The 26,744-nt window shown below is 37.1% G+C and overlaps 1 protein-coding gene across 10 annotated transcripts in view; it reads left to right on the forward strand.

Moving 5' to 3' along the window:
- The window catches only part of R3HDM1 (R3H domain containing 1), an 87,241-nt gene extending 64,772 nt beyond the window's left edge, over nt 1-22,469 (forward strand). For 6 of the 10 annotated variants that reach the window (XM_063429360.1, XM_063429368.1, XM_063429363.1 and 3 more), the window contains 11 exons: nt 2,769-2,870; nt 7,246-7,512; nt 8,791-8,914; nt 11,569-11,723; nt 12,422-12,573; nt 12,751-12,854; nt 13,779-13,948; nt 14,891-15,035; nt 16,345-16,427; nt 18,300-18,384; nt 20,905-22,469. In XM_063429360.1, the coding sequence (XP_063285430.1) occupies nt 2,769-2,870; nt 7,246-7,512; nt 8,791-8,914; nt 11,569-11,723; nt 12,422-12,573; nt 12,751-12,854; nt 13,779-13,948; nt 14,891-15,035; nt 16,345-16,427; nt 18,300-18,384; nt 20,905-21,275 (1,758 nt within the window). In that variant the 3' untranslated portion in view covers nt 21,276-22,469. The remainder of the gene's footprint in view (nt 1-2,768; nt 2,871-7,245; nt 7,513-8,790; nt 8,915-11,568; nt 11,724-12,421; nt 12,574-12,750; nt 12,855-13,778; nt 13,949-14,890; nt 15,036-16,344; nt 16,428-18,299; nt 18,385-20,904) is intronic. The other 4 variants (XM_063429364.1, XM_063429365.1, XM_063429369.1 and 1 more) reach the window with 2 other exon arrangements.
- Nucleotides 22,470-26,744: the final 4,275 nt, after the last annotated feature.

Here is a 26,744-nt window from a genome sequence, read left to right on the forward strand (position 1 = left end):
GCATATTTAGATATATTAAAAAGAGGGAAAAAAACCAGTACATCTTACCATCCCTATTTTACACCTATACAATGTGGTGGTGTTGATGGTGGGGTATTTTATTTATTTATTTATTTATTTTCACCCTTGCCATTCTCTTAAACTCAAGCGTTTTCTTCATATTGTGTTTAAAGGGACAACCCAAACACCGTAACCACTACATCATACTTCAGTGGTTATGGTGCCTGGAGGGCTCTGCCCCCCCCCCCTTAGTGTAAATAGTCCAACAGTTTTAGATCAGTATGACTTCTCACTTTGGGTCCACTGTGAGCTGTTCCACGCCTTCACTACAGCCTGCACTACAGCCAGAAGTTCTGCGTATGTGGGCTACGTTCGGTTGTGCAGTACTTCTCATTGGATGACACTTTCAGACAGTGCCGAAGCTATTAGGCAGGGTCTTCCAGCAATCCTGATTTGTTGAGAGGAGGCAGGGAGCGGCATCCTGGCAAATCCCATTTCTTAACAGTGGGTAGCGACTGAATTGCAAATTATGACAACATTCCATGCCGCGTACTAAATCTGCAAATATGGCATTTAATGGTTAGAAACCATTTTTTCGAACGCCACTATAGTGCTGTGCTTCTTAAACGTTTGACAGGGACCCAAATTATGTACAAGGGTATTGGCTTGGAAACCCATCTTTCCATTTTAAAATGATCTTTGACCCATTCGTCAACTGAAATATAATGGATAACTGATTTCATTCTGTAAAACACATTAGACTCTTCAGTGTTGGGTTATTTTGTGCAGTTAAATATATTCATTGCAAACGTGATGTGCTTGTTCCATCACTAAAACCCCCTACCTAGGGGTTAAGAACCACTGCTGTATTATATTAAGGCACTTCCTGTCGGATCTTTTCATGTAGTTCCTTGACTGCCAAGTGAGTGCACGCAGCTTCTGTTGCTTACTCCTCTGTCATTTAGAGATTTATAGCATTGTGTGTTTGCTTTGTTGTCTGTTGAATTCTACTTGTGGCTTCTGCCGTAGAGTCATCGGTAAGTGGAATAGGATTGCTGTCAGGCGTGTGCTACAATTTGTATCAAGTTACTACCTCAGGCAGGATGAAAGGGAGTCTGAGAATCCAGTGTAATGTGAGGAGATACTGTATTCACAGAACCAGCTGTTTCAGCCGAGTCTGACATTAAATGACGGAACGCATGCGGGTATGCAAATGCAGCGTTACTCAGATGGCTTCTGCATTGCCAAGATAATGGAGGCATGTATAGTGCAGTGCAATTATTGCGAGGAAATTCTCTTCTTTTGAAGACTCTTGCCTTGTAAAGATTTTAGCAAAACCACAGCCGCCTCTTTTATTGGTTTTATTCTGCTTTGCTTTTACTCCGAAACCAATCAAGGGAGGGAGTTTGTATTGCCCCAGTTTATCACTTTATATTCATGGTCACAGACAAGATTTCTTCTGTTTTTTTGTTACACACTATAAAGGTGTAATATAATAGTTTGTTCACTAAATCGCCATTGATACGGGTATTGCGAATTTTACACCAATATTGCCAAAAAATGTCCAATTTGTGTTTTGTTTCCTAAATGTGCAATGGACTTTATTCTCTGCTTTTATTGCTTTAGCGAATAATCCAGCGAATAGAATGGTTCTCTGCTTGGTTAATAAATGCCAGCTTTTACTTTGAAATACACTTGAACACTTTTTTCCCCCCTCTTATGAAATATGACATCTATGTAGATCTAAGAACTATATTAATATAAATTAGTATGTACTTAAAGTTAGATGGCATAATAAAATGTCCCTTAAAAGAAATCCTCCGTGGTAGTCTTGGATGTCAGTCTGAAAGGGAGTCTCGCCAGCCGCTGTAATTTCAAACTGATAAATGCATTATAGCAGATATGTCTGATTTCATTTAATAGAAGTCACAATCCTAAGACAACACGAGGACTGCTCATTTCTTGCGCAACACTGTGTGCCTTTTGTGGCTTTTTTGGTGTGTGTTTTTTGTATACAAACAAATGACTGGAAATGCAAGAGGTTTTCAAAGCTTTAAATGGTGTGAGACTATTTCAGGCAATATGTGAAGTGTTGGTTTTCCTTTCTGCTTAGCCTAGGCTCTGTATACACTCCCTGGTTTACTTTAGATATGAATTGGCCTTGGAAAAAAAGATAAAAAAAATAAATAAATACTTACACCATGGAGGTTTAAGATTGACATTAATATGACTTTTCAAACCGCAAAAAAATGTTTTGGCTTCTGGTATGTTGCAAGTTGTACCTTTTAACTGCAGAGCTTTGAAAAAAACTTAAAAAATATGGATTGACTTGCTGCCCTTACAGTGCCTTCACAGTATATTGAGGCCTTTTATTTTAGGAACTATGCCTAGCTTAAAGACCGTTTTTAGACTTTGCGTTTGATAGGTTTTCCATATTTTCAGTAACATATACCGGTTAAACTCAATATCCTAACAAAATGTGTAAACTCTGCAAAAATCTATTAATTCTGATTGCCCTGCCACCTTGGGGCTCAAGATAGAAATGTATTACTGGCCAGATGGATGTTGTACCCCATCTTTAAAGCAGTCTGCTGCAGCGCCATGGGTTGTTCATGATGATGGTAAAGAATGACTTGTAATGTAACCTTAAGTAGCTTCTAATTTGCCCGTGCAATATAGGTAAAATTAACCTAATCACTTTCATGTGTTTCCTTGTTCCCTTCCTTCTCTGTTATTAACCAGATTTGTCCAACTGTTACTCATTTTAGCCTATCCGATCTCTGCCGCCATCTTCGCAACCTGTCCAGTACTCTGCCGTCTCCTATCCACCCCCACTCCTGCCAGTTTCACCCACCCAGCAGTACACTGTGGTACTGTATTTCCTTTTATTTCAGTTAGTTGCTGTTGTGTGTTTGTTGGTTTAATTTTGCATGTTTTGTTTGTGTTTTTCTTTTGTGAAGTGACGTATTGAGTCCCAAGTGTTTATGGTCATCCTGATTCTTTTGATTCTTTTTAAAGAAAGTGTATAATTTTTTCCTATGAAAAATTTCATTTATTGAAATTTATTGTGCTACATGCTTTTCTGTAGAACGTAATGTTGAGGTGATACAACGATCCATGTTTTGGGGCTTCAGTACATCAGGGGGCTCTGTTACACCTTATCAGTATTTCATAATTTCTTTTTGCAAGACCGTAAAAGTGGAAGCTTCTTAGATTTGACAACGTTTCAATTGAGTGCATTCATCACGTAACTTTAAAGCCATTGTATAATTATTTTATTATTATTGCTAGTTATTAAATAATATAACGAATGGAAGTAAAGGCAAGATTTCATTAGAGAAAGCCACATAGCCCAAACCCCTCAATGATATCTTTATTCCGCTTTAAGACCAAAGGTGCACCTCTGTATCCTCTTTAAATAATCATGTTCATTCAAATAAATTAAAATTAAAAAGATTTTTGCAAACTTCAGCATTTAAGAAGTAGGTGATAAAAGGTGCTCGTTTTTCTTCAAGCTAATCATCATTTTTGATTGCAACGAAACGGCAAATCATTATAAAATTATTCAATTTCCTTGAAGCACCTTCTTTGTAATATCTGTTGGCTCGTTAATTATACTGTCTGAAAATATCTCTTGTAATATTAGCTAAATAATTGGAAAGCAACGAGGGTTACATAAGAGCATATACCAAACTCATTTGCTTTTTATATAATCAATTCATTATCTTGTAACCGTTCAGACACGGCAGCTGCAAATTCGTTATTTTCCCTCCTTATTATTGTAGTAATTATCTTAAAGGACCATAATGATCCTTGGGGGGGACTTTGTGCAATGAACGTTTCTTGGTTTGTCATTTTTATAGATTGGCCAGCTTTTGCTAACACCGTCCAAAGTCATTTTGTCAGCATACTCTATTTATTTTCCTAATTATTTTAGCACTTCAGAGAATTACCTGTTCAGAGCTTGGTTATGAACACTGCTTCCTAAGCTTTTTTTTTTTTTAATTTTTATTTATTTTTAATTTTTTTATTCCATGCCCTATAGGGTATTTAATAAAAATGTTGTTGTGGCAAGTTTACTTGATGATCACCATGGTGATTATAATATGAAGAGGAACGCAAAGTCTGCACCTTGAAACAAATACTCTGAACAATTCTCAGAACCCATTTAAAATATCAAGCACTTCTTTCTCCCGGGGAGCATGTGGCTTTAGCGAAATTGATGCATTTGCTTTTAGAGAAAAGTAAACTGTCAGTGAAGTTCTTAAAATAAAGGAGAATTTTCAGTCACTTACAGTGTGCAAATAGCAAGCATCTTTATTGGAACGAAAAGTGACAGAACAACGTTTCGACCTTGGGCAAGGTCTTTGTCAGTTTTTGTCAAACGTACCTTTTCCAAACAAGTTTAGTGAATGGGGAGTCACTGGTTGGCTGAGAGTGTCAGCTGACAGCTTTCAGCCAATAAGCTACGCCTCTGCCTGACAGCACTCTGCCCTTCCTGAATCGGAAAATTCAGAAGCCGGATGCTGCCTGGGGGGAGTGGACATTGCCGCTGGAGGCAACTGTGGGGTTAAAGCATTCGAGAATGGTTTAACCCCTTGAGGTAAGAGTTCTCTGGGGGCCTCCTGGCACCAGAACAACTTAATTTACCGTATAAGTCGAGTTTTTCAGCACATTTTTTGTGCTGAAAAACCCCAACTCGACTTATACTAGTGTCACTGTCTGTATTATGGCAATTTACATTGCCATAATACAGACAAGGGGCTGTGTAGGAGGGGGGCTGGCAGAGAACATTTACTTACCTCTCCTGCAGCTCCTGTCAGCTCCCTTCTCCTCCGCGCCGTTCTGGTCAGCTCCCTCTGCAAGTCCCAGTGTAAGTCTCGCGAGAGCCGTGGGGTCAGAGCGCGGCCGCGAGACTTACACTGGGAGCTGACAGGGGAGCTGACCGGACCGGCGCGGAGGAGAAGGGAGCTGACAGGAGCTGCAGGAAAGGTAAGTAAACGCTCTCTGCCAGCCCCCCTCCACTGAACTGCCAATGCCACTGGACCACCAGGGAGTGAGAGCCCCCCCTCCCTGCCATGTATCAAGCAGGGAGGGGGGACGAAAAAAATAAATAATATATAAATAATAATAAAAAAAAAATATTTAAAAAATAATAGTACATTAAAAAAATAATAATATAACAAAATTAATAAAAATGCCCACCCCCCACCAAGGCTCTGCAACACATACACAAACACACACTGCACTCATACACACACACACTGCACTCATACACACACACACTGCACTCATACACACACACACTGCACTCATACACACACACACTGCACTCATACACACACACACTGCACTCATACACACACACACTGTACTCATACACACACACTGTACTCATACACACACACTGTACTCATACACACACACTGTACTCATACACACACACACTGTACTCATACACACACACACTGCACTCATACACACACACACTGCACTCATACATACATACATACACACACTGCACTCATACATACATACATACACACACTGCACTCATACATACATACATACACACACTGCACTCATACATACATGCACACACTGCACTCATACATGCACACACTGCACTCATACATACACACACTGCACTCATACATACATACATACACACACTGCACTCATACATACACACATACACACACTGCACTCATACATACACACACACACACACTGCACTCATTCATACATACAAACACACACACACTGCACTCATTCATACATACACACACACACACTGCACTCATTCATACATACACACACACACTGCACTCATTCATACATACACACACACTGCACTCATACACACACACACACACTGCACTCATACATACACACACACACACACTGCACTCATACATACACACACACACACATACATACACACACACACACACACACACACTGCACTCATACATACATACACACACACACACACTGCACTCATACATACATACACATACACACACACACACTGCACTCATACATACACACACATACACACACACACACACACACTGCACTCATACATACACACACATACACACACACACACACACACTGCACTCATACATACACACACACACACTGCACTCATACACACACACACACACACACACACACACACACTGCACTCATACATACACACACACACACACACTGCACTCATACATACACACACACACACTGCACTCATACATACATACACACACACACACTGCACTCATACATACATACACACACACACACTGCACTCATACATACACACACACACACACTGCACTCATACATACACACACACACACACTGCATTCATTATATACACACACTGTAAATAAATATTCGATTAATGTAATTTTTTTAGGATCTAATTTTATTTAGAAATTTACCAGTAGCATTTCCCCCCCATGTCTTATACTCGAGTCAATAAGTTTTCCCAGTTTTTGGGGGTAAAATTAGGGGCCTCGGCTTATATTTGGGTCGGCTTATACTCGGGTATATACGGTAGATGAAGTTGTGTTGGTGCCTGGAGTGTTCCTTTAAGTCTGAAAGCAGTTGTTATTTCTAAAGATTTATTTATTTTTTAAATTACATAGTCATACTCCTAGAGACATTGGGAAAAGGTTTATTTAAAACGTAAAAATTATATATAATAAATGTCACCTTGAAAAAAGTAACACATTTGAAAGAAAATAGAGATCCTAAATTCCTATAAACAGGAATATAATAATCCAATTTTCTGTCCTTGAAGTTTACCCTACTGTACCCTTTCTAGTCTTCTGCTTAAAGGACAACGGTTTCCGCAAAACTATTCTTTAATATAATTATCCTTTCATCAAGTTTGGAAAGAAAATATACACTGCTTGATGAAGGGATTATTTTATTACAAATAGTTGTGTGAAACACCACCCATAACTCTTTGCGCAGGTAATACAAACACTTTGGCTACAATATTTCTGCCTTCCAAAATAAAACAAAGCCATGTTGTCTGTTCCTCTTACTGTCAGTTTCATAGTTTCGTACTACAGATAATTTTTTGGATTTATTTAATCCTATACCCCTGCCCCATTATATACTCCTGCCACTTTTGCTGGAAGGCTGTTCAGTGCCTATCCTGTAATAAATTATCTAGACCTAGGTAGCTTTGCTTCTGTTTGTTGCATTAATGTTTTTTTGTTTCTTGTGCAGCAAGATAACCTGGGATCTCAGTTTAGCCATATGAGCCTTGCCAGGCAATCGTCTGCAGATGCTTCAGATGCACATTCAACTATGTTCCAATCTACCGTGGTGCTTCAACCATCTCCACAGTCTGGCTACATTGTGGCTGCGCCACCGCCACCTCCACCACCACCTCTTGGACAGTCTGTGCCGCCTCCTAGCTTCTCTGCTTCAAGCCAGCCTGTCAATCAGCCGGTGCTGCAGCCACAGGGCTACATGCAGCAGGCTCTCCAACAGGTACACTTCTGTTCCTGTAACTGTGTGCATGTATCAAACTGTCTATCTGTGAATTGTGCCACCAGAGGCACAAGTGTGGAACAAGACCTGAAAAATACATTGTTTCTGTCTGCTTTCATGTCTAGATATGGAACCAAATCCAAATTAGTTACTGTACACAAGAAGGCATTTGGGTATGGTATTAGGGGGGTAGAACTGAAACTCTTTTCTTAACCTGCTATTTTGCCATCCATTCTGATGGCTTTCCTCTTGCTGTTTTGTACTAGATTTCCCTAGAAGCTTAGCCGATGGCTTACTTCTGGGAAACACAATTAATAGAACCTGTAGTGGCATAGGATATATGCTGTTTCCCTAGTCCAGCTACACCTCGGATTCCGGTTTATGGAATTTCCAGAATGATGGGATTATACAGGGTGCTAGTACAATATTAGAATTTATTTATGAATTGGTTAAATTAGATTTACTTTTTCTGGGAATGCTAGAAGGAACATGGTCCTTCTTCGTCTGCATTTGCCATTGTAGAACGTATTTTCTGGATTATTTTTCAGTTCTGTTCTGGTTTTTCTGCCTTTTTGTGGTCTATGATGTAGTACAGCAGAGTTGAGGATTTAATGTATAGTGCTGTTTTTTTGCCTGGGGAGGTCTGCTTGGGTACCTTGCCCAATGAGCAAACACTGCAGATAAGAAGTAGTTGAGCTACAAACTCTCACTATTTTCGAATGTTAAACTTGTATTTACTATTTATTCTTCAGGATAGTCTTATACACATCTCCAGCATCCATCAATTCTTTTACTATGTAAGTCTTTTTTTTTTTTAATGCTTCTAAGACTGATCTAGGTATCCACCACACTTTCTGTAAAGCACAATTTTTGCACGTTTTCTGTCTCCCAACTCTATATCCCGCCTTCCTGCTCCAGCACAGATCTTTACATCTGGGGTGACTTCATGAGCAAAGCTGATTTAAAATACCAGGTTCTTCTCTTATCTGCCTACTTTCATGTCAACACTGGAGAAAACAAGGTTATAGACCTATAGCGTAGTGATAAGCAAAAGGTGATTGAATTTTCATTCTAGCACTCCTATTTTATCATTTAGGACTGTACTGGCTCTAATTATCACCAATTATTTTTCTGTGTTTTTTTTTTGGTAATCGGGCACCGTTTTTACATTTTAAAACGGTGGTAGTAGGAAATCCTTTGATCTCCTTTGTAGATTGTGACTTGAGTGACTTAACAGACAATGATATTTTATTGATATGTGTATAATCTTTCCTACAGATGCCAGCTTGCTATTGTGCGCCAAACCAGTATGCTCCTCCTAATCAACAATACAGACCAGGAACCTCCGTCCAATATACTACGCAACCAAATCAAACCCTGTCACAGGCGTTACACACAACAGGTTTGTGTTTCGTAACCATAGTGAGAAATTCAAATTTCTCTGTTCCTTGGGGTCATTTAATAAAATAAAATAAAATCAACTCCTTTTGTAATCAATAAGCAGTGGGCACCATTGTTTTCTATTTTAACTTACTTCAGCGTAGAAAGGTTGTTTCTTGGTTTACAGATTAAACGAAGAATGAAGTGGTAATAAAATGCCACTATGTTTACAAAAAAATGTAAAAATACATATATCTTAAGTCTACATCCTCTCACTGCAAGTCCAAGGGGAACAACGCCCCCTATTTACAAGTCTAATAAGTCTCCGTGCTATTGTTCTGCGGAGATTGGAGTGTAAAAGTAGAGTATTTGAAATGTAATATGGAGTAATACATGATTAGATCCATTCCAAGTACCATATTCTCTGTAACACGCAATAGTAGCATAACTTAAATATAATTAAGTTGGTATTGGTTCATTTAAATATGTTTGTATTGCTTTAAAGTTTAAATATAATTTTTGGAACCGAACTGGGCTTTGTAACCGTTTGCTATGAGATACTATTAGAGATCGGGAGATTGGAAGATTATGTTTACTCAAAAACAAAACTCTGAAATTGTAACATTCAGCATGGGAAAGCAGCAGTATTCCTACTCATTGCTTTTCTTAGAACTTTTTTTTGTTTGGATCGATGACTTATCGCCTAAAGCGGTCCTCTCTAGCCCACTTAATTGACTGGTGTGTCCCTCTATTATTACAGTTGAATCTTCCTCCAAACATTTTTTTAGTGCAGTGTCCTGACAGGTTTATTCTGAGCAGCTGGACCCGGGCCCGGAGCACTGTATGAGAGGGGTCAAGTTTCTCACAGTGAACCGGTCTCTTTTCCAGCTACTTCCTCTTCTACTCGGATTCTTTTTATGACATGTTATATCTTATCTTGTCACATTGTTCATCTGTAAGTTATTTATTTATTGTAGGTAGGTCTGCACAGTTTTTATTTGATAGTTTGGAATTACCTTCAAAATCCAATGCACAGATTGTATTAAAAGCCAATCCAATGGCATTAATGTTTTTTATGTGTATTCAATATCAATTATCGTTTATTTTGTGTTTTTCTGTTTGATTCAGATGGCTTTTTGTGCAAATGTTCCAAGGCAAGGCTGTCTAAAGTCAAAAGTTAATATGCATAACAAATCGTCCACCTGATTGCTAAATTAAAAGAAGTGGCAATATTTTTATATAAAGGGTTACTCTAACCTCCATGACCACTTCTGCTTTTAGAAATGGTCATGGAGGAATGAATCTGAATGTGCAGCGTTGTAAGGCAGTGCTGGGAGCGCGTCTGCGAGGAGAAGCCAGTGATTTCCCCCTACCTCTCGCCATGTGCTCCCTCCCTGTCTCATTGCATTTCCCGTTTATTTATTTATTTTTTAATTCCCTCCGACCCTTTACGCTCAGGCTCAGAGTGAGCGCATGCACTTTGAACCTTGAGATTGGTCCAATCAAATACATCCCTATGAGAAGCATTTAATTTGACCAGAAACAGGGAAGGAGTGATACGGCATGAGAATGGACCAGGTTTAGTATTGGCAGAAAATGGAGTTTTACATGCATAAGAAATGGGAGTCTATTTATGATAGTAACCCTTTAATATTAAAACAACCCATATATGTTTATCTACAAAACATGTTTTTAATATAAGAAGGGAGTGCATATTTTTTAAATTGGTTATTACTAATCTTATCTATAACATTTTTACTTAAAAAAAAAATAAAAAAAAAATCTATATTTATATTGTGCAAAAGGATTACAAACTGACTTGTATTGCCACATCAGCATGAACAAGCCTTATACCATCATACATTTGAAACAATAATATGGCAAGTGAAGGAAAATACACATTTTTACAAATATGACATGAAAGCACAGTCGAGCATAAACCTGTGTGGCGACGTTGGTTATCAGAGGTGGTATAACACGTTATAAGAAATTTTTACTTTTTTGATTAAACTTTTTGATCAACTCAATATCTTTGATTTACTTTATACATTTTTATTGGTCATTTCCAAATGGTAATGATATGACTGTTGGTGGAATACATTTATATACCAATTAATGAACGTGCACTGCAGACATGCCAAGAATTAATTATTATTATTTTAATAATAATTTTCAAAGCAGTTTTCATGAATTGTAGTAAATTGTTTACAAATGAATAGGAAACTATGTTTAAATCCTAAATTACTTGCATAATGTTGGCCATGTTGCACTATTTCATGGACTATGTTACAGATAATTCTGAAAATTGAAAATATTAATCCAATGACCGTTGGAAATCCAAGGCTGGACAACTATACGTTTCGATATCACCTGTTTAATGATCAAATCAGTCTTTTGGGGGAAAAAGGGGTTACCCACTCATTTTTCTGTTTGAATCCATTTTGTCTGTCTAATACAGCATATTTTGTTGTTGTTGTTGTTGTGAGTTTGTTAGGTTCTTTCACCCTTTGCTTGGCTGTCCTTTTCTTTGCCCATTTTGGAAGGTCAGTGAGGACTTTAGGTGGGCAGAGGATGTGCGAGAATGTTCAGTTGTCTGAGTACTTCATGACAAAAATTGAATGTATGCTTCCTTCCCCACTCCAGTATCATAACTGTGCTATTCTTGTTACTCCACAGGTTACCCCACTGTAATGCCCAACCAGCAAGCAAGTTACCAGGGCATTGTGAATGTTCAACAACCTCCTCCGAACCAATCCATAGGGCAGCCCGGTAACATTGCCAGTCCCATCCAGGGAGTCATGGTGCAGTACTCCTCTATGCCCTCCTACCAGGTAAGGCTCATTCATTTATTTTTCGTGTTTTGTATTATCATCATTTTATTGTTATGCAACAAGTTCTGTTTCTTTCTTTTTTTTGTTTTAAACATTCTGTGTTTATTAAGTTTTTCACCTTCTAGAAAGAATTTTACAGAGAAGAAGCATATGTTATGCAAGCCATCATATATATGTATGTTATGCGTCTAGTCCACGTACATATTGCGTATAGCAGGTTTCTTGCATAGTTTCCATTTGCGGTGTGGAATTGAGCGCAATTATGGTTTGCGTAGGTTCGGTCAGTCGGAGCGTTGACCCGGGTAGCATATTAGAAGGTACATTGTATAATAATGGTAATAAACCGTAAAAACAGTGTAACACAAGTACTATGTATATTTACATATAAGTACCAAACATAAAACTTTTTAACAATTGGTCTCTAGTGTATGATGGTATGTCTCTGGGGGTCATTGGGGGTTCCTAGTTGGTGTGAACAAGTTCTGTTTCTTAAAACTCTGATCTTGCATCCACATGTAGCAGCTTTAAATGTAATTGCAGTCATTGTCTTGCTTTGTGCAAGCTAGGCTTGTATTGGATCTACAGAAATGGTTCTGTTCGTGTTGGTCCTACCTGAACATTGACGTAAAAATGTTTGGGTACAGTTCCCTTGTTGAGGAGAATCCTGTTGACCTTATTCTTTGATTTTATACTATCAGGTTCCTGTCCGGCAAACATCCCAGACTGTACCCCAACAGCCATATCATCAACAGGTGCTGATACCTAGCCAGACCAGTCAAGGCCCTGTACCTGCGGCTGGGATGCCAGTGTACTACAGTGTCATTTCCCCAGGACAGCAAAACAACTTAAGGTACTTTTCCAGTGATAAAGATAAATGAGCACGGTTGGCTTTCATTAGGTTAATATTTGTGGGTGGAATCATTAAAAATGAGATCAGATGTTAACTCTTTCAAACTTTTAATTGCTTTTACTAAATATATTAAACACACAGTTCCCTCCTTGAATATGCTGTCTTTTCTATGTGCAGTTCTTCAGTAGGTTACATGCAGCCACCAGGGTCCGACCAAATGCAATTTCCTAGAACCACCTCACCATGTAACTCGCAAGCACTGACAGGCCCTCCATGCCCAGGTAAGTCACATTCACTGCCAGACCCCCTGTTCTCAGGGAATTCACAACCGCTGTAGTAAGATAAGTGTCTGACTAGATGGCGCTATACCCGCATAAAAATACAGACAACCTATTACAGTGCCATGGCTTAATAACCATAATAAATATATACAGAAAGGTAAAAGTCAATTAAAAAGTATACATATTACAAAAAATATCTATTCACCACCAGCGCAAATGTGAACACTAGAATGGAGGTAATCAAGGGAGATTTAGTAATATGGGTAGTTATTAAGTCTTATGTGTAATAATACATTCAAAAAAGAAATAAGAAATAAAACCCTTACACTGTCATTTCTTGTCAATATCCCCAACATGGCGTTAATGTTGGCTGAAAGCTGACGAGAACACAAGTGTGGCTGTTTACTAAAGAGGACATTGTTATGATTTGATAGTGATTTAAAAAAAAAAAAAAAAAATTAAAGTCAAAATAACCAAAGTAAACAGAATAATATCTGAAATTCATCTTGAATTCACTTTGTAATTCGGACAAGCAACAGTGATGGTTAGACACAAAACAGTTGTGTATCTAGAGTGTATTTGAACACTCCAGGATAGGCTTGAAACGAGAGACAAAAAAAACAAACAAACAAATCTCCATGTAGTCATTCTGATAATGCATTATCTAAATAAAATAATGTGCCAAAACAAAACCCTTTTGCTTAATTGGCCAGTGTATATTGATTCATCTACGTGCTTGCCTTGCCACCTACAGAGACCCATTGCTTATCTTGCTAATCTGCTAGAATATAATGGATCTTAAAAAGCAATTATTGCAAATTTTATAATATTGCAACAGATTAGTTTATCTGGGTAACATGAGATACAGAGAATGGATATAGATATATATAATTTAAAAATGTTTTTTCCCTTAAACCTTTCTAGCTGTTCCTGCACCTCCACCTAGTGGCGGGATGGTAATGATGCAGCTCAACCTACCCAGCAATCCTCCACCACAAACACATTCACCACCTCATTGGAAACCAAATAAATATTACTGTGACCACCAGAGGACTCCAAAACCAGGCGAATACAGTTTGGACCATTCTACACAGGTAGATGTTAACACTGGATTAAAACTCCCAGGGTTATTCCCTAAAGTGAGAATTGTCAATAATTCAAAGTGAATTTCAAAGTTAAGACCAAAGTAGCCGAACCTGAAGCAGAGGAGACTTGGAGAATGTTTCCATTTTGGCTCTTTTGATTGTAAATTTCAAATTCACAGTTCTCCGTTCGGTGAATAACCCTTTCGTTGATTTTTGTGTGTTTTTTTTTTTTGGGGGGGGGGGCAGTTAAATCATGTTTCCCATCATGCACTGTATTAATTGACATTCCATTTTGTACATTGGTGTGGGTGTGTGTGTGTGTGTGGGTGTATTTGTATGTCTGTATACGTGCAATGGTGAGGTTCCTAGTGCTTGTTAGATCCTGGTATGGCAGCCAGTACTTCCCAAACCAGAGTCTCTTCTGTCTGGCAGTAACTAGGTATAGGTCAGGGAAGCAGCACCTTCTGGGTGTCCTCAAACTCGTATGGTGGTGAGTTAGTATGGAAGATATGAGGACAGAAAACAGAATATAGTGTAGTATATTCTATAGGTGGCAAGGTAAAATGAGAAAAATGCCACTTACAATTTTCTGGAGCTTATGTTCAGCTCCATATATATGCACCTGGGCATTTTTCTTATTTTACCTCGCCACCTATAGACTATACTGCACTATATTCTGTTTTCTGTCCTCATATCTTCCATACTGACTCAGCACCATACGAGTTTGAGGACACCCAGAAGGCGCTGCTTCCCTGTACCCTTTCCTGACCTATACCTTGAATGTATATATTTTACAAATAAAACTAATACTTGGAAAACTATTTATATATTACATATTTGGAATGTCACGTTGCTAAATTGTGATTATATTTTTTTTTAGGATCATTACACGTTCGGACACTCTTGTATGCTTATTAATGAGTTTTGTTGCTGTTTTTGTTTCTATTCCAGCATAGTTCACATTTAAACAGTCCTGGGACTTCTCCTAATCAATCTCCTCTACCTGTTCAGTTGGCCAACATGAAAAACATGCGCCCGGGTTTAACTCCGCTCTCTCTAGTTCCGCAGTTTTCTAGACCATTTCCTCCTGGCCAAGGTAAGGCATTTCAGTTCTAATAATGCACCCTGTTAACTGTTCGATTTTAGTAAATTTATAACCACAATCCAACTTCTGTAGAATATCTCCATCAACCCCTGATCTCTATATGGCAGAGACAAAACCAAATACCTGTAAGCGGGATTTAAGATAGTTGAGAATAAATTATTCTGCGTTTATAGTTTTCTCTCCTGCAAATCAATATTGGGTATTTTAATATAGTTATTGGAATTTCTATTCACATCTGAAAGCATTGCAAGTGGCTTTCCCATGCAGAGCATTGAATTATCATAGCCACCTTATTTGGATATCTTCCTGAACCCTAAATACCATCATTATGGCTTATGGCACAAAGCAATTTATAATACAAGTTGCTATCGCAAAAACCCAATGGGCATAGAGTAAAATCTCTATCTTCCTCCTCTATCTCCCCCCCCCCCCCCCCTCCCCCCCCCCCCTTCAGAGCATAAACTCATTTATGCTGCTCACAGCACCAAAAAATAAAGGCACATTTAATGCAGTAGATCAGGCATCGGCAACCTTCGGCACTCCAGATGTTTTGGACTACACCTCCCATGATGCTTTGCCAGCATTATAGGTGTAAGAGCATCATGGGGGATGTAGTCCACAACATCTGTCATGCCAAAGGTTGCCTACCCCTGCAATAGATCATAGAGTGATTCCTATAGTTGGGCTCTCCGAGAATCATTATTTGAGAAACAGAGCAATGACAATCTAAATTCTGCATAAGAAGGAAAACTGGTTTCTAAATTTGTTTATTTTTTTTATAAAATTATACAGCATACTTTAAATTCATAAAAAATATTTTTAGGTTTTGTAATACCCTTGGCCTCTGGCTCATTTAAAAGTCTGGTTTTAAAAAAACTGCTAAATGTTAAAAAAAAAAAAAAAAAAAAAAAAAACACAAACCCCCCCCACATTGTTCCTCTCTTATAGAGGTGCGTGGCAGATTTTTTAACTTGATGCAGATTTGGTGCAGTTAGTGAACATTTAAATTAACTAAATCTCACGGATATCTCCCTTCATGTATTATTCACGGTTTTATAATCCGTGGGTAAATTACCGTATTTGTAATGGTATTGTAAGATCATCTCCAGTCTGTCACACTTCATTCTTTGTTTATTTGCTCCCTTGAAAAGTTTCCTGTTTAAGTAACATCTTCTCATTCTTATCTTTCTCTATTTTAATACTTTCTATAAATAGCATTTGAATGTGAGTATATTTTCATCTTATTTGTGTTTTTGTTGTGTTTTTTTTTCTTTTGTTTTGTTTTTTTTTCCTCTGCTAGGTGATACAAGATATCCGTTACTTGGTCAACCATTACAATACAATCCTCCTCATGTAATACATGGACACATAACAAGCCAACAGGTTTATAAATGCATGTTCTCAAATCTGCATTTCACTGATTTGATCTGCTGTGCGACATATGTCTGATTTCAGATTTATTGATATAAAGTGCCAGTAAACTTCAAAGATAACTTTTTTTGCTTCTTTTATAGAAACAACTTGTTTGTTAACCATTTTGAGACTTCAAACTGTACCTTTTAAAATAGTACATTCATTGCTAGCATGCAGAACATAAAATAGGTTGGAACGATTTAATGTGTATTTTGTGTATGGGGAATGGTTGTGGGGTTGTTTTTACTTTTTTTTTGCTAAATTTTGCTCCCTCTGTGTCCAGCTGCGCAAGAATGCGTGGTCTCCCATTGATTTGCGTGTGGAAAGCAAGAACTACATGCATGAACACAACACGTGCTGTGTTTTCCTATCGTTTTTAATGGGAGACAAAGAATTGGCTGTGATTTCCTAGTCCTACCATGTGACATACACTTTTTTTAACCATAAGATGGGTCAAAATTCGGGGTAAACCTCAAAACTTCAATAAGATAATAAGTGCCTTATTATTTTACCAATGCATATTTTAAAACTGTTTGGATGTATGGCAATTTCTTTAATTATAATAATAATTAGGGCCACAACTGTCTGTCATTCCGTAAGGGAGGCATTATATCTTTCAGTCCAAAAAAATTAGATATTAAAGGGACACTATAGACATAAAAAAAATGTAGGTTAATGAAGCCGTTTTGGTGTGTAGATCAAGGCAGCTCTTATGCAGCTCTAGCCATAACTTCCTGGCTATGACTGGCACAGCTTGAAAAAAAAAAAAAGTTTAATTTTCAATTAGAACATTTAACTTCTATCTCACACACACTAAGCTCCTATAAGCTCTAGAAGGCTATTAACAGAGCAAGAGATAAGAAATTCTAAATTAAACAGAATGTGCAATAAAGGAAGATCAAACATTATACATCTCTATACAGGAAGTGTTTAGGAAGACTGTTTAAGTCACATGCAGGGAGGTGTGACTAGAGCTACATAAACATTGAAGTGTTCTGGGTTCACTGTCCCTGTCCCTGTCCCGGTAACACTGCAATGTAAGACACTGCAGTTTTAGAGAAATTGCAATGTTAGCATTGCGGGGTTATGACTGCCTCTAGTGGTAGTCTTCCATGACGTTCTCAGATCACTCTGACATTGGAGGCTTTGATGCGAGTTCATTAAGTGTGGAATTTTTTTATTTTTTTTTTTTAAACCCTTTATTCCCAAGGGAGGCCGCCACTGGGGCAGAGGGACACTTTAGTCTTATGAATACAACTTTGTATTCATAAACTATAGTGTTCCAAGAACTCCACTACAGTGAGAGTGCAGAGGCATGATCTATAACAACTCCTTTAAGGTAACGTTTTGGACCCTACAGTGTTCCTCTAATGGGGAAAGCACTATAGCCACTAAATGACCTATCTGATCACTGGGGAAGGGGCAAACGGGGGCATGGGGGGGAGCATTTTATTTATTTATTTTGTTTGTTTCCAACATTTCAAAGGGATGTCTATAAAAGAAGAACTAGTTATTTTTAAAGTGCAGTGGCTCTTTAATCGTGATACATTTATTGTAATCACATAATAATCCTATATTTGTTCTTCATAATACGAAAATATAGGTAAAATCCCACAATACAAATAACATGACTTGGAGTTATTTCCCCCCCACCCCTGAATTTCAGTAGGGTCAGCTCAGGATTCGGTGATACCTGTTCAGATTTTGTATGGCAGCAGTGTAAGGGTCTAACTCACAGACTGACACAATTGTTTTCAAAGAACATTTTTTAGGGACACTGTTTAATGTTAATACATTCTCAACATTGGGGGTAAAAAAATGAACACTTCGTTATTATTCTAGGGTCAGTCTGGCCACAGACATGGAAATAGAGGTAAGAAGACGGCTAAGAAAGCAGCCTGCACAGATCTGTGTGCGGGAGAGCAAGGTGATTACATTTTTAGTTTTCTTGTTTTGTTTTTTTTCTTTTAACCCCTTCAGGACGGAGTCAATAGTGCACATTCTGATCAAAACAAAACGTAAACAAAAACTGGAATTTGCGCTATGTGTCTGTTCACCCGTAGTTCCCCTCTTTCAAATTATATGCACCCACACTTATTATATATCATTTTGTTCAGGAGAAACAGGGCTTTAATCTATCATTAACTATTCATATATGGAACATCATTTATTATGAATAAAAGTAAAAACAATTTGAGAAAATAAGATTTTTTTTTTTAAATTTGCATTTCCGTCTGACATTTTAACTGTGAATGTCATAATACTGTTAGGTTTTACTGCAAAAAAAATGCACATATTTGTAATCAGCGATGTCTCACGAGTACAACAGTACCCCCCATTAACAGGTTTTATGTTGTTTTGGAAAGTTACAGGGTCAAATATAGAACATTACATTTTCAAATTGAAATTTGCCAGATTGGTAATGTTACCTTTGAGACGGTGTGGTAGCCCAGGAATGAGAATTACCCCCATAATGGCATACCATTTGAAAAAGTAGACAAGCCAAGGTATTGAAAGTGGGGTATGTTTAGTCTTTTTTAGTAGCCACTTAGTCACAAACACTGGCCAAAGTTAGCGTTCATATTTGTTTTTGTGTGAAAAAAGCAAAAAACGAATATTTGGCCAGTGTTTGTGACTAAGTGGCTACTAAGAAAGACTGGACATACCCCACTTGCAATACCTCGGGTTGTCTACTTTTGCAAATAGTATGCCATCATGGGGGTAATTCTCATTCCTGGGCTACCATACGCTCTCAAAGGCAACATAACCAATCTGGCAAATTTCAATGTGAAAAAAATGAAATGCAAGCCTTATATGTGACTCTCTAACGTTCCAAAACACCATAAAACCTGTACATGGGGGGTACTGTTATTCTCGGGAGACTTCACTAAACACAAATATTAGTGTTTTAAAACAGTAAAACATATTACAACAATAATATAGACCATAAAAGTGCAGTTCGCTTGTAAAAAATGCAAAAAACTTCACTTTTACTTAAAATATCATCGTTGTAATACAATTTACCAGTTTGAAACACGAATATTTGAGTTCAGCGAAGTCTCCCGAGTAAAACAGTACCCCCTATGTACAGGTTTTATGGTGTCTTGGAGAGTTAAAGGGTCAAATATAGTGCTTGCGAATTAAATTCTCTGCACTTTCTCCCTGTGTTGTCATGCATGTCAATCAAATTTTAATTAATCAAATCACATAATTACGTTAAAAGATTATTTAAATATACATGTAGAATTTTAATATATATGCATTTATAGTTATTTAAATTCTACATGTATACTGATGTAATCTTTTATGTAATTATATGTATTTATCTATATATATATATTTGCGGTTATTTGTATTTTATATATATATAGATATATATAGAATGTCATTCTAAGTGTATTTTGTTACCGATATATATATATTAATAACAAAATACAGTTAGAATGAAATTACATATGCATATATAATTTATATTAAATTTTGTTTCAATATTTTATTTATTTATTTTATTATTTAATTTATTATTTTAATTATACGTATTTATATATAATATATATGTACATCTATTATATATATAATATATATACATATTATATATATGTAACGTCATTCTAAGTGTATTTTAATATTAATATATATACTTATATTAATATTAAAATACACTTTGTATGACGTTACATATATATAATATGTATATATATTATATATATAATATATATACATATTATATATATATATATAAAAATATATTTAATTTATTTTTACACTTGTCTTTTATTTATTTTTTATACTTCCCACCAGCAGGGGGACTGTCTGATATTTCAAACAGTCCCCCTGCTGGCAGATCCACAGCCAGCTATAGGGGGCCATGTGATCGCTCTTTGAGAGCGATCACATGGCCCCCGGGGGCCTCATTTGCCGTGGGAGGGCTGCCTGGGCTGTGAGGCAGTCCTCCCGAAGCGGATCACGGCGGAGGTAAGTATAACTTACCTCCTGGGGCTGCAAGCCGTTACGGCGTGCTATGCCGTCATAACGGCTTTAAAGCCCACTTAACCCATGACGGCATAGCACGCCGTAACGGCGTTAAGGGGTTAACCCACTAGCTAAACTTGGGGATCATAATTATAATTTATTATTTTTATTATTGGGTGTTTTTTTTTTTTTTTTTTTTTTTTATTCGTCTATACAATAAGGGAGGATTTCAAAATTGGTATTTACAAATAGCCAGATTTATTGAACTCTTGATTTTCCTTCTAACTCAGTCTCTGGTTTATTGCTAAATGTAGCAGTGATGAATATGCACCATATGTTAGTTACTATAACTGTGGAGTGTATAGTAAAGACCACAACTAAACTACTCTAGTATACGTTGCCATTTATCAGTGGTTAATCCTTAGATAAATGTTTACCAAACTTTATAACACACTTGATATTCGTGCCATTTCAGCTGTTGGAAAAGTTCTAGAAATAACAGAACTGCCGGACGGAATAAGCCGAAAAGATGCTGAAATGCTTTTTGGAGAACTGTTCAAAACTGGCGCCAGGATCCGATGGCTAAGGGACCCCCAATCCCAACAGACTCCTCATCATTATCACCAACATTATTGCGGAACGAGTGATAACCACGCAAGCACTGAACATCCAAATTCATCCCAAGATTTAGCTTCTACATACACAATAGTAGCTACTTTTCCTACAGTATCAGCAGCTCAAAGTGCTTTCAAGAAACAAAACAACACCTTAATGAGCAAATTCAGACTGAGAACAAGCAGAAAGCACTATGATTTTCATATTCTAGAAAGGGCGAGTTCTCAGTAGCAGATCTATATTCTTGGGAGGCCTGCCCTATTTTTCCAACTTCTGTTGTTCTTCTGGATTCCTAATGGATGTCCCCACTTTGTGAAAGTCTCAAATCCGACCCCTGCAGATTCTAAGATCTATCTTGTTCATTTATTTAAGAACTTCTTTACGAACTTCCCAGTGGGACCAGCAGAGGTAAACTACCAAATCTGCAGAATCAAAACACACCAGGACAAATCTTTCTTGTTTTTTTTTTTTCTCTCTCCCCCTTTTATAGTATGTTTGTTTTCTATTTATATTTCTGTATTGGACCCAAAGTTCTCTTGTACAGAAAAGAAACGTTGTTCATAATGAATGCCCATGTAAAAAAAAAAAAAAAAGTGTTGTTTTTTTTGTTTTGTTGTTTTTTAAAAAACATTTCTTCCACAGCGCGCACTATCCCGTCTATATATTTTAATTTAACAGGGTCGGGAAATTCTTGCTGCACTTACCAAATTTAATCAAAGATACTGCTGTTTGTAGAGAAAATACTCCTAGTTCTTTTTTTTTTTCTAACCCTGGAAGTGCAAGGAATTCTGCTGCCATCACACCTTTATCATTTGTAAGGATACAAATTATATATGGTAGTTTCCCTTTATCGTGTCTCCATACCTTTCAATACATTATAAATTTGTGAAAGTCAACTGCAAATAAATTATATTTCTCACAAAATTCATTTTAATTGCCTTTTTTTTTATGCCAGGTGCAGCTGGAAACAAGAGAATGCAATAATGTTTGTCAAAAAGGCATGTGTCCATAGTTTATAAATATTGTAGGACACCAATCTTTAAAAATAATATATAAAAGTAAAAACAATACAAAAACGTTAATTTCTGTTGCAGCCCAAAGGTGTTTTAAATATTTACCATTTACAGAAACGCATTTGTTTTGGCAGTGGAGACATTAAACCTCACATCACAATTCTTTAGGCATCATTTTATTTGTGAATTTTTGTTTTATTTGATAAAAAATCACTGGACACGTAACGTTTCATTGCACTTATGAACAAACATTTCGTTTTTTTTGTTTGTTCTTTTTTTCTGTTTTGTTTTCCTTTCCATCTCTCCCACCTCATCAAAAAATTGTGTCATTTTTGCAAGGCTGTACAATGTGTGCTGGTGCAAGCCTTTTTGGGTTTAAAACAAAAAAAATAATAAAATGTATGTTTACAGACACACGTGGTGGTAACTTTTTTTTCATGTTAAGAAATCTGTCTTTTTTTTAATGTTTTATTTATTTATGTTTATTCTGGGGTGTAATAATCAAAGAATCTAAGATGATGTGCATAGATTCTACAAGTTTCACGGTTTCTAAATAACATACGTCTATTATAATGTATTAACATGGAAAACCATGAGCAGCTGTTAATTTAAACCCTTGTCATTGTTTTTAGAAGCATAAAAATGCCAACAGTTCCAGAGCTAGATAATGTAATTATTTTTGGTGCCGGCGGACGTGGAGGTCGGGGTTGTGTTTAAAACACTATAAATATAATATATTGTAATGTCCTTTACATACCTTGTTTATGCATTTTTTTTCCATACCTTGGAAGGCTCTTTCCAATCACAATGCCTTGACCAGGAAAGCTATAAGCTAGGATCAAATGATTTGTGGAAAGCAAATGTATTTATTTTTCCTGATTTCTAATATCATTAGTATGGGACGAGTAGAGGCTTTCCTTTGAGCAGCCAGCATGTGGATCATCTGTGCCCAGAGCTTCTTGGTTAGCTTTTGCAGCCAAAAATGGATCAAGTCGACTGCCAAATAATGTCAACGTTCTGAAATCAAAGTGGGTCGACTTTTTTCAATTGTATTAGGGTAACCTTGCCACCTCTATTACCAGGACACCTTTGCATCAATGTGCTTGTGTACTACCCAACTGCAAAATGTTATTGATTTTCTTAGATGCAAACCGGAAATAGATTTTAATAGGTCACAAATGTAACACTTTCAAATTCATTGACGGTAATGGATCACTAAATGTAATGCAATGGTTAGTCACTACAACTAGAACATGGCAATTTTATATGATCGAAGAACCTTTAATAATGAACAATTTCCTGCCCGATGTCACACTGCCAGTAACAAAATATTGTGTAATACACAAAATTAAGAAATGTGCTGCACACAAGAAAATAAAGCGTCAATACACAACGGTAGCGATAGCAGTCCCAAAGAATAGTTGGGCCTTAATCATGTTTGTTCATTATTAAGGCCAGAAGGTCGAAACATATTTTCCATTTGTCCTTGTGATCCAATAAATCTGTTTGTTTTTTTTGGGGGGGGTGGGGAAGGAGGGTTGCACTACGTTGTGATGCCTATGGATTGCTTCTCCTAAAATATTACACGGTTTATTCTTTCACATTGATGGTAATCATTTTATATCACACTGCTTATTCCTACATATTGCATTGGCAGTAATCGTGTGACTATTTATTCTTGCGAATACTTTGTTACATATCATGGCACTGTATGTATTTCTGCACATTAATAGAAGCATTATGGCATCACTGTATGTAATGTACATTGCCAGTAACTGTATGATGTCATCAGATTGCCAGTAGCCATATGTCAATGTGTATTTCTGCATATTCCCGGTAGCTTTATTACATTCCTGTTTATGCCTGTATATTGCTAGGAGCCTTATGGCATTGTAGGGTGTATTCCTGCCACAAGTATTATGCCATCACAAAGTTTTAATTCCTACACATTGTTAGAAAGCCTGGGACGTCAGTGTTTATATCAAGGCATTGCTAGTCCTGCACACTGTGATGTCACAGAGTAAAACCTTTGATGTGATAATGCTACTAAACAAAGACATATTACGAGATGTTTATTCCCACACGTTGCTTAGAGTTTTATGTCTGTTTTTACTCCTGCACATTGCCAGATATTACATGGCATCAAAGTTTACATTCCTCCACTGTGCCAGGTGTATGGCTCCAACACATGCCTTTGTGTTGAATACATTCCCTCATAGTGTGTTTATATTTACATTTTTTGAAATAATTTACATCAATGTTTCTTCCTTATTTGAATTTATTGCTGGGGATTGCATGATGTCATTCTGTTTATTACGGCCATTGCCGGGAAACATTACATCACTATGACTATTCCTGCGCGTTGCCATGTGGCATGTCAAATAGTTTACTGCCAGGAGCCTGATGATGTCATAGCATTCGTAGGTGGCTTTGTGACATCACAGTTTGTGTCCCTGTACAATTGTCAGTGTTTGTTCATGCAAAATTACCATGAGACATACTACATTACAATGTTTATTCTTGCACTGGTATACACCTCATGACATCACAATTTGTATGCCTACGCTTTGACAGAACCTTACTAACATCACATTTCCAAGAATCTTGTTTCAGTGTTTATTTCATGCACCTTGCATATGACATCACACCCCTTACTGTATTAGATGCATGACATCACACGGTTTATGCCAGCATATTGCCAAGAAATGTATGGTGTATGTGTTTGTATCTGCATTGCAGTGATGCTTAAGTCAAGTCACAGTGTTTATTGTAACATTACTTTCTTTCTCACATTTTTTGTCGGTGATTCTCCATAGTGTCAGGCTTATTACGTCAATATTATTTAGTAAAAGTATGTGGTTCATGTAAAAGGAGGGGAGTCACATCTTCAAGCCATATGGAAAATGACATCACAAGGTATGTCACACCATTTAGTGTAGAAGATGTATTGCATCACAATATTTGTTCAGCACACAGCAATTGCATTGTGACGCCACAGTGTCTATTTTACTTTTTACAATGTTTTTTGTTGTTGTTGAAGATAAGAAAAGCTCAGCGACCGAGCAAGGATAAACGAAAATCCCTAAAATGAGAATTGTAATGAATTTCCCATTTAAAGCCAAAATAGCTCTATATATTATCCAACTCAGCTTTACTTCTAATGTGACTCTTTTGGTCTAAAATGTGAAATTAACTTAGAATGCCTGAAAAGTCTCACTTCAGTAAATCACCCTTTATGATTATTGTTTTGGAACTTCTCAATACTAATTCATACCACACAATACATTGAGTTGTATTGTCTTGTTCTGGGTTCCTCTCACTTACAGAGACTATTGCAATTAAAATAAATAAATATTTATTAATTTTAAACTATGGGATAAACATTGATGATCTAGGCAAAAAAAACTTACATTTACCACGTGAAGTGTGTGAACATCATTGCTCAACAGCAAATAAAACTCACAATAATGTGCAGTGTGTATCAGTCTATCACAAAACTCCACAACAATAAAACCCGCAGTAATTTGCATTTTGAGTGAGTTTGTTACAAAGCTCCTCCACAATAAAACTTGCGTTAATGTGCAGTGTTTATGAGGCTGCTTGTGGAATTGCGTGTGTAGAGGGGGGGCAGGACAATGGTTGGTAACCTTCGGCAGATGTTGGTGGCTACATCTCCCAGATTCTTTGCCAGCAATATAGCTGTAAGAGCATTATAAGAGATGTAGTGTATGTGCGCAGCATAGGGGTGGGATATAGGTGTATTAGGTGATTTTTTTTTTTCTTTGATGTTTATTCCCTCCATCCCCATTGTTACCTCTGCTCAGGGAGGGGGGATATGCCATTCCTCCAGTGTTTGCACCTTCCCTTGGTGCAGACGCTGAATAGTCTTGTTGCAGTACCCAGGACTCTGATATCAAAAATTACAGATTGCAAGAGCAATACACAAGGCATGCAATCGAATGGCCTGTAAGTTTCCCCCGTGCAGTGGGTACAGTGTTGGCTAGTGCTCTGTTTTCGGCCATTTATGAGTTAAATTACTTTGTTTATGCAAACCTAGTTACACCTCCCTGAATGTAAGCATTCCTAAACACTTCCTGAAAAATTACCTAAATATTTTAGTTTCCTTTGTGTATTTAATCTAGAATTTCATATCCCCTGCTCCGTTAATAGCGTTCTAGAGCCTGCAGAAGCCTCCTGTGTGTGATTAAAGTAGAATTTACAGAGTAGGAGATAAAAACTCCTAAAGTAAGTTACATGTGATTTAAACAAAAAAAACTCCCAAAAGTAAAGACAAATAAGTCAATGGGACCTGATGGAATACACCCAAAGCTATTAAAAGAGCTTAGTGGTGTACTAGCAAAACCATTAACAGATTTATTTAACCAATCATTGATAACAGGAGTAGTCCCAGAAGATTGGAAGTTGGCGAATGTTGTGCCCATTCACAAGAAAGGTAATAGGGAGGAGTCGGGCAACTATAGGCCAGTAAGCCTTACTTCAGTAGTGGGGAAAGTGATGGAAACCATGTTAAAGGATAGGATTGTTGAACATCTAAAAACACATGGATTTCAAGACCAGAGACAACATGGGTTTACTTCAGGGAGATCATGCCAAACTAATCTTATTGATTTTTTTGATTGGGTAACTAAAATTATAGATCAGGGTGGTGCAGTAGACATTGCTTACC

The sequence above is a fragment of the Pelobates fuscus genome, chromosome 8 (assembly GCF_036172605.1).
Source record: "Pelobates fuscus isolate aPelFus1 chromosome 8, aPelFus1.pri, whole genome shotgun sequence".
Lineage (NCBI taxonomy): Eukaryota > Metazoa > Chordata > Amphibia > Anura > Pelobatidae > Pelobates > Pelobates fuscus.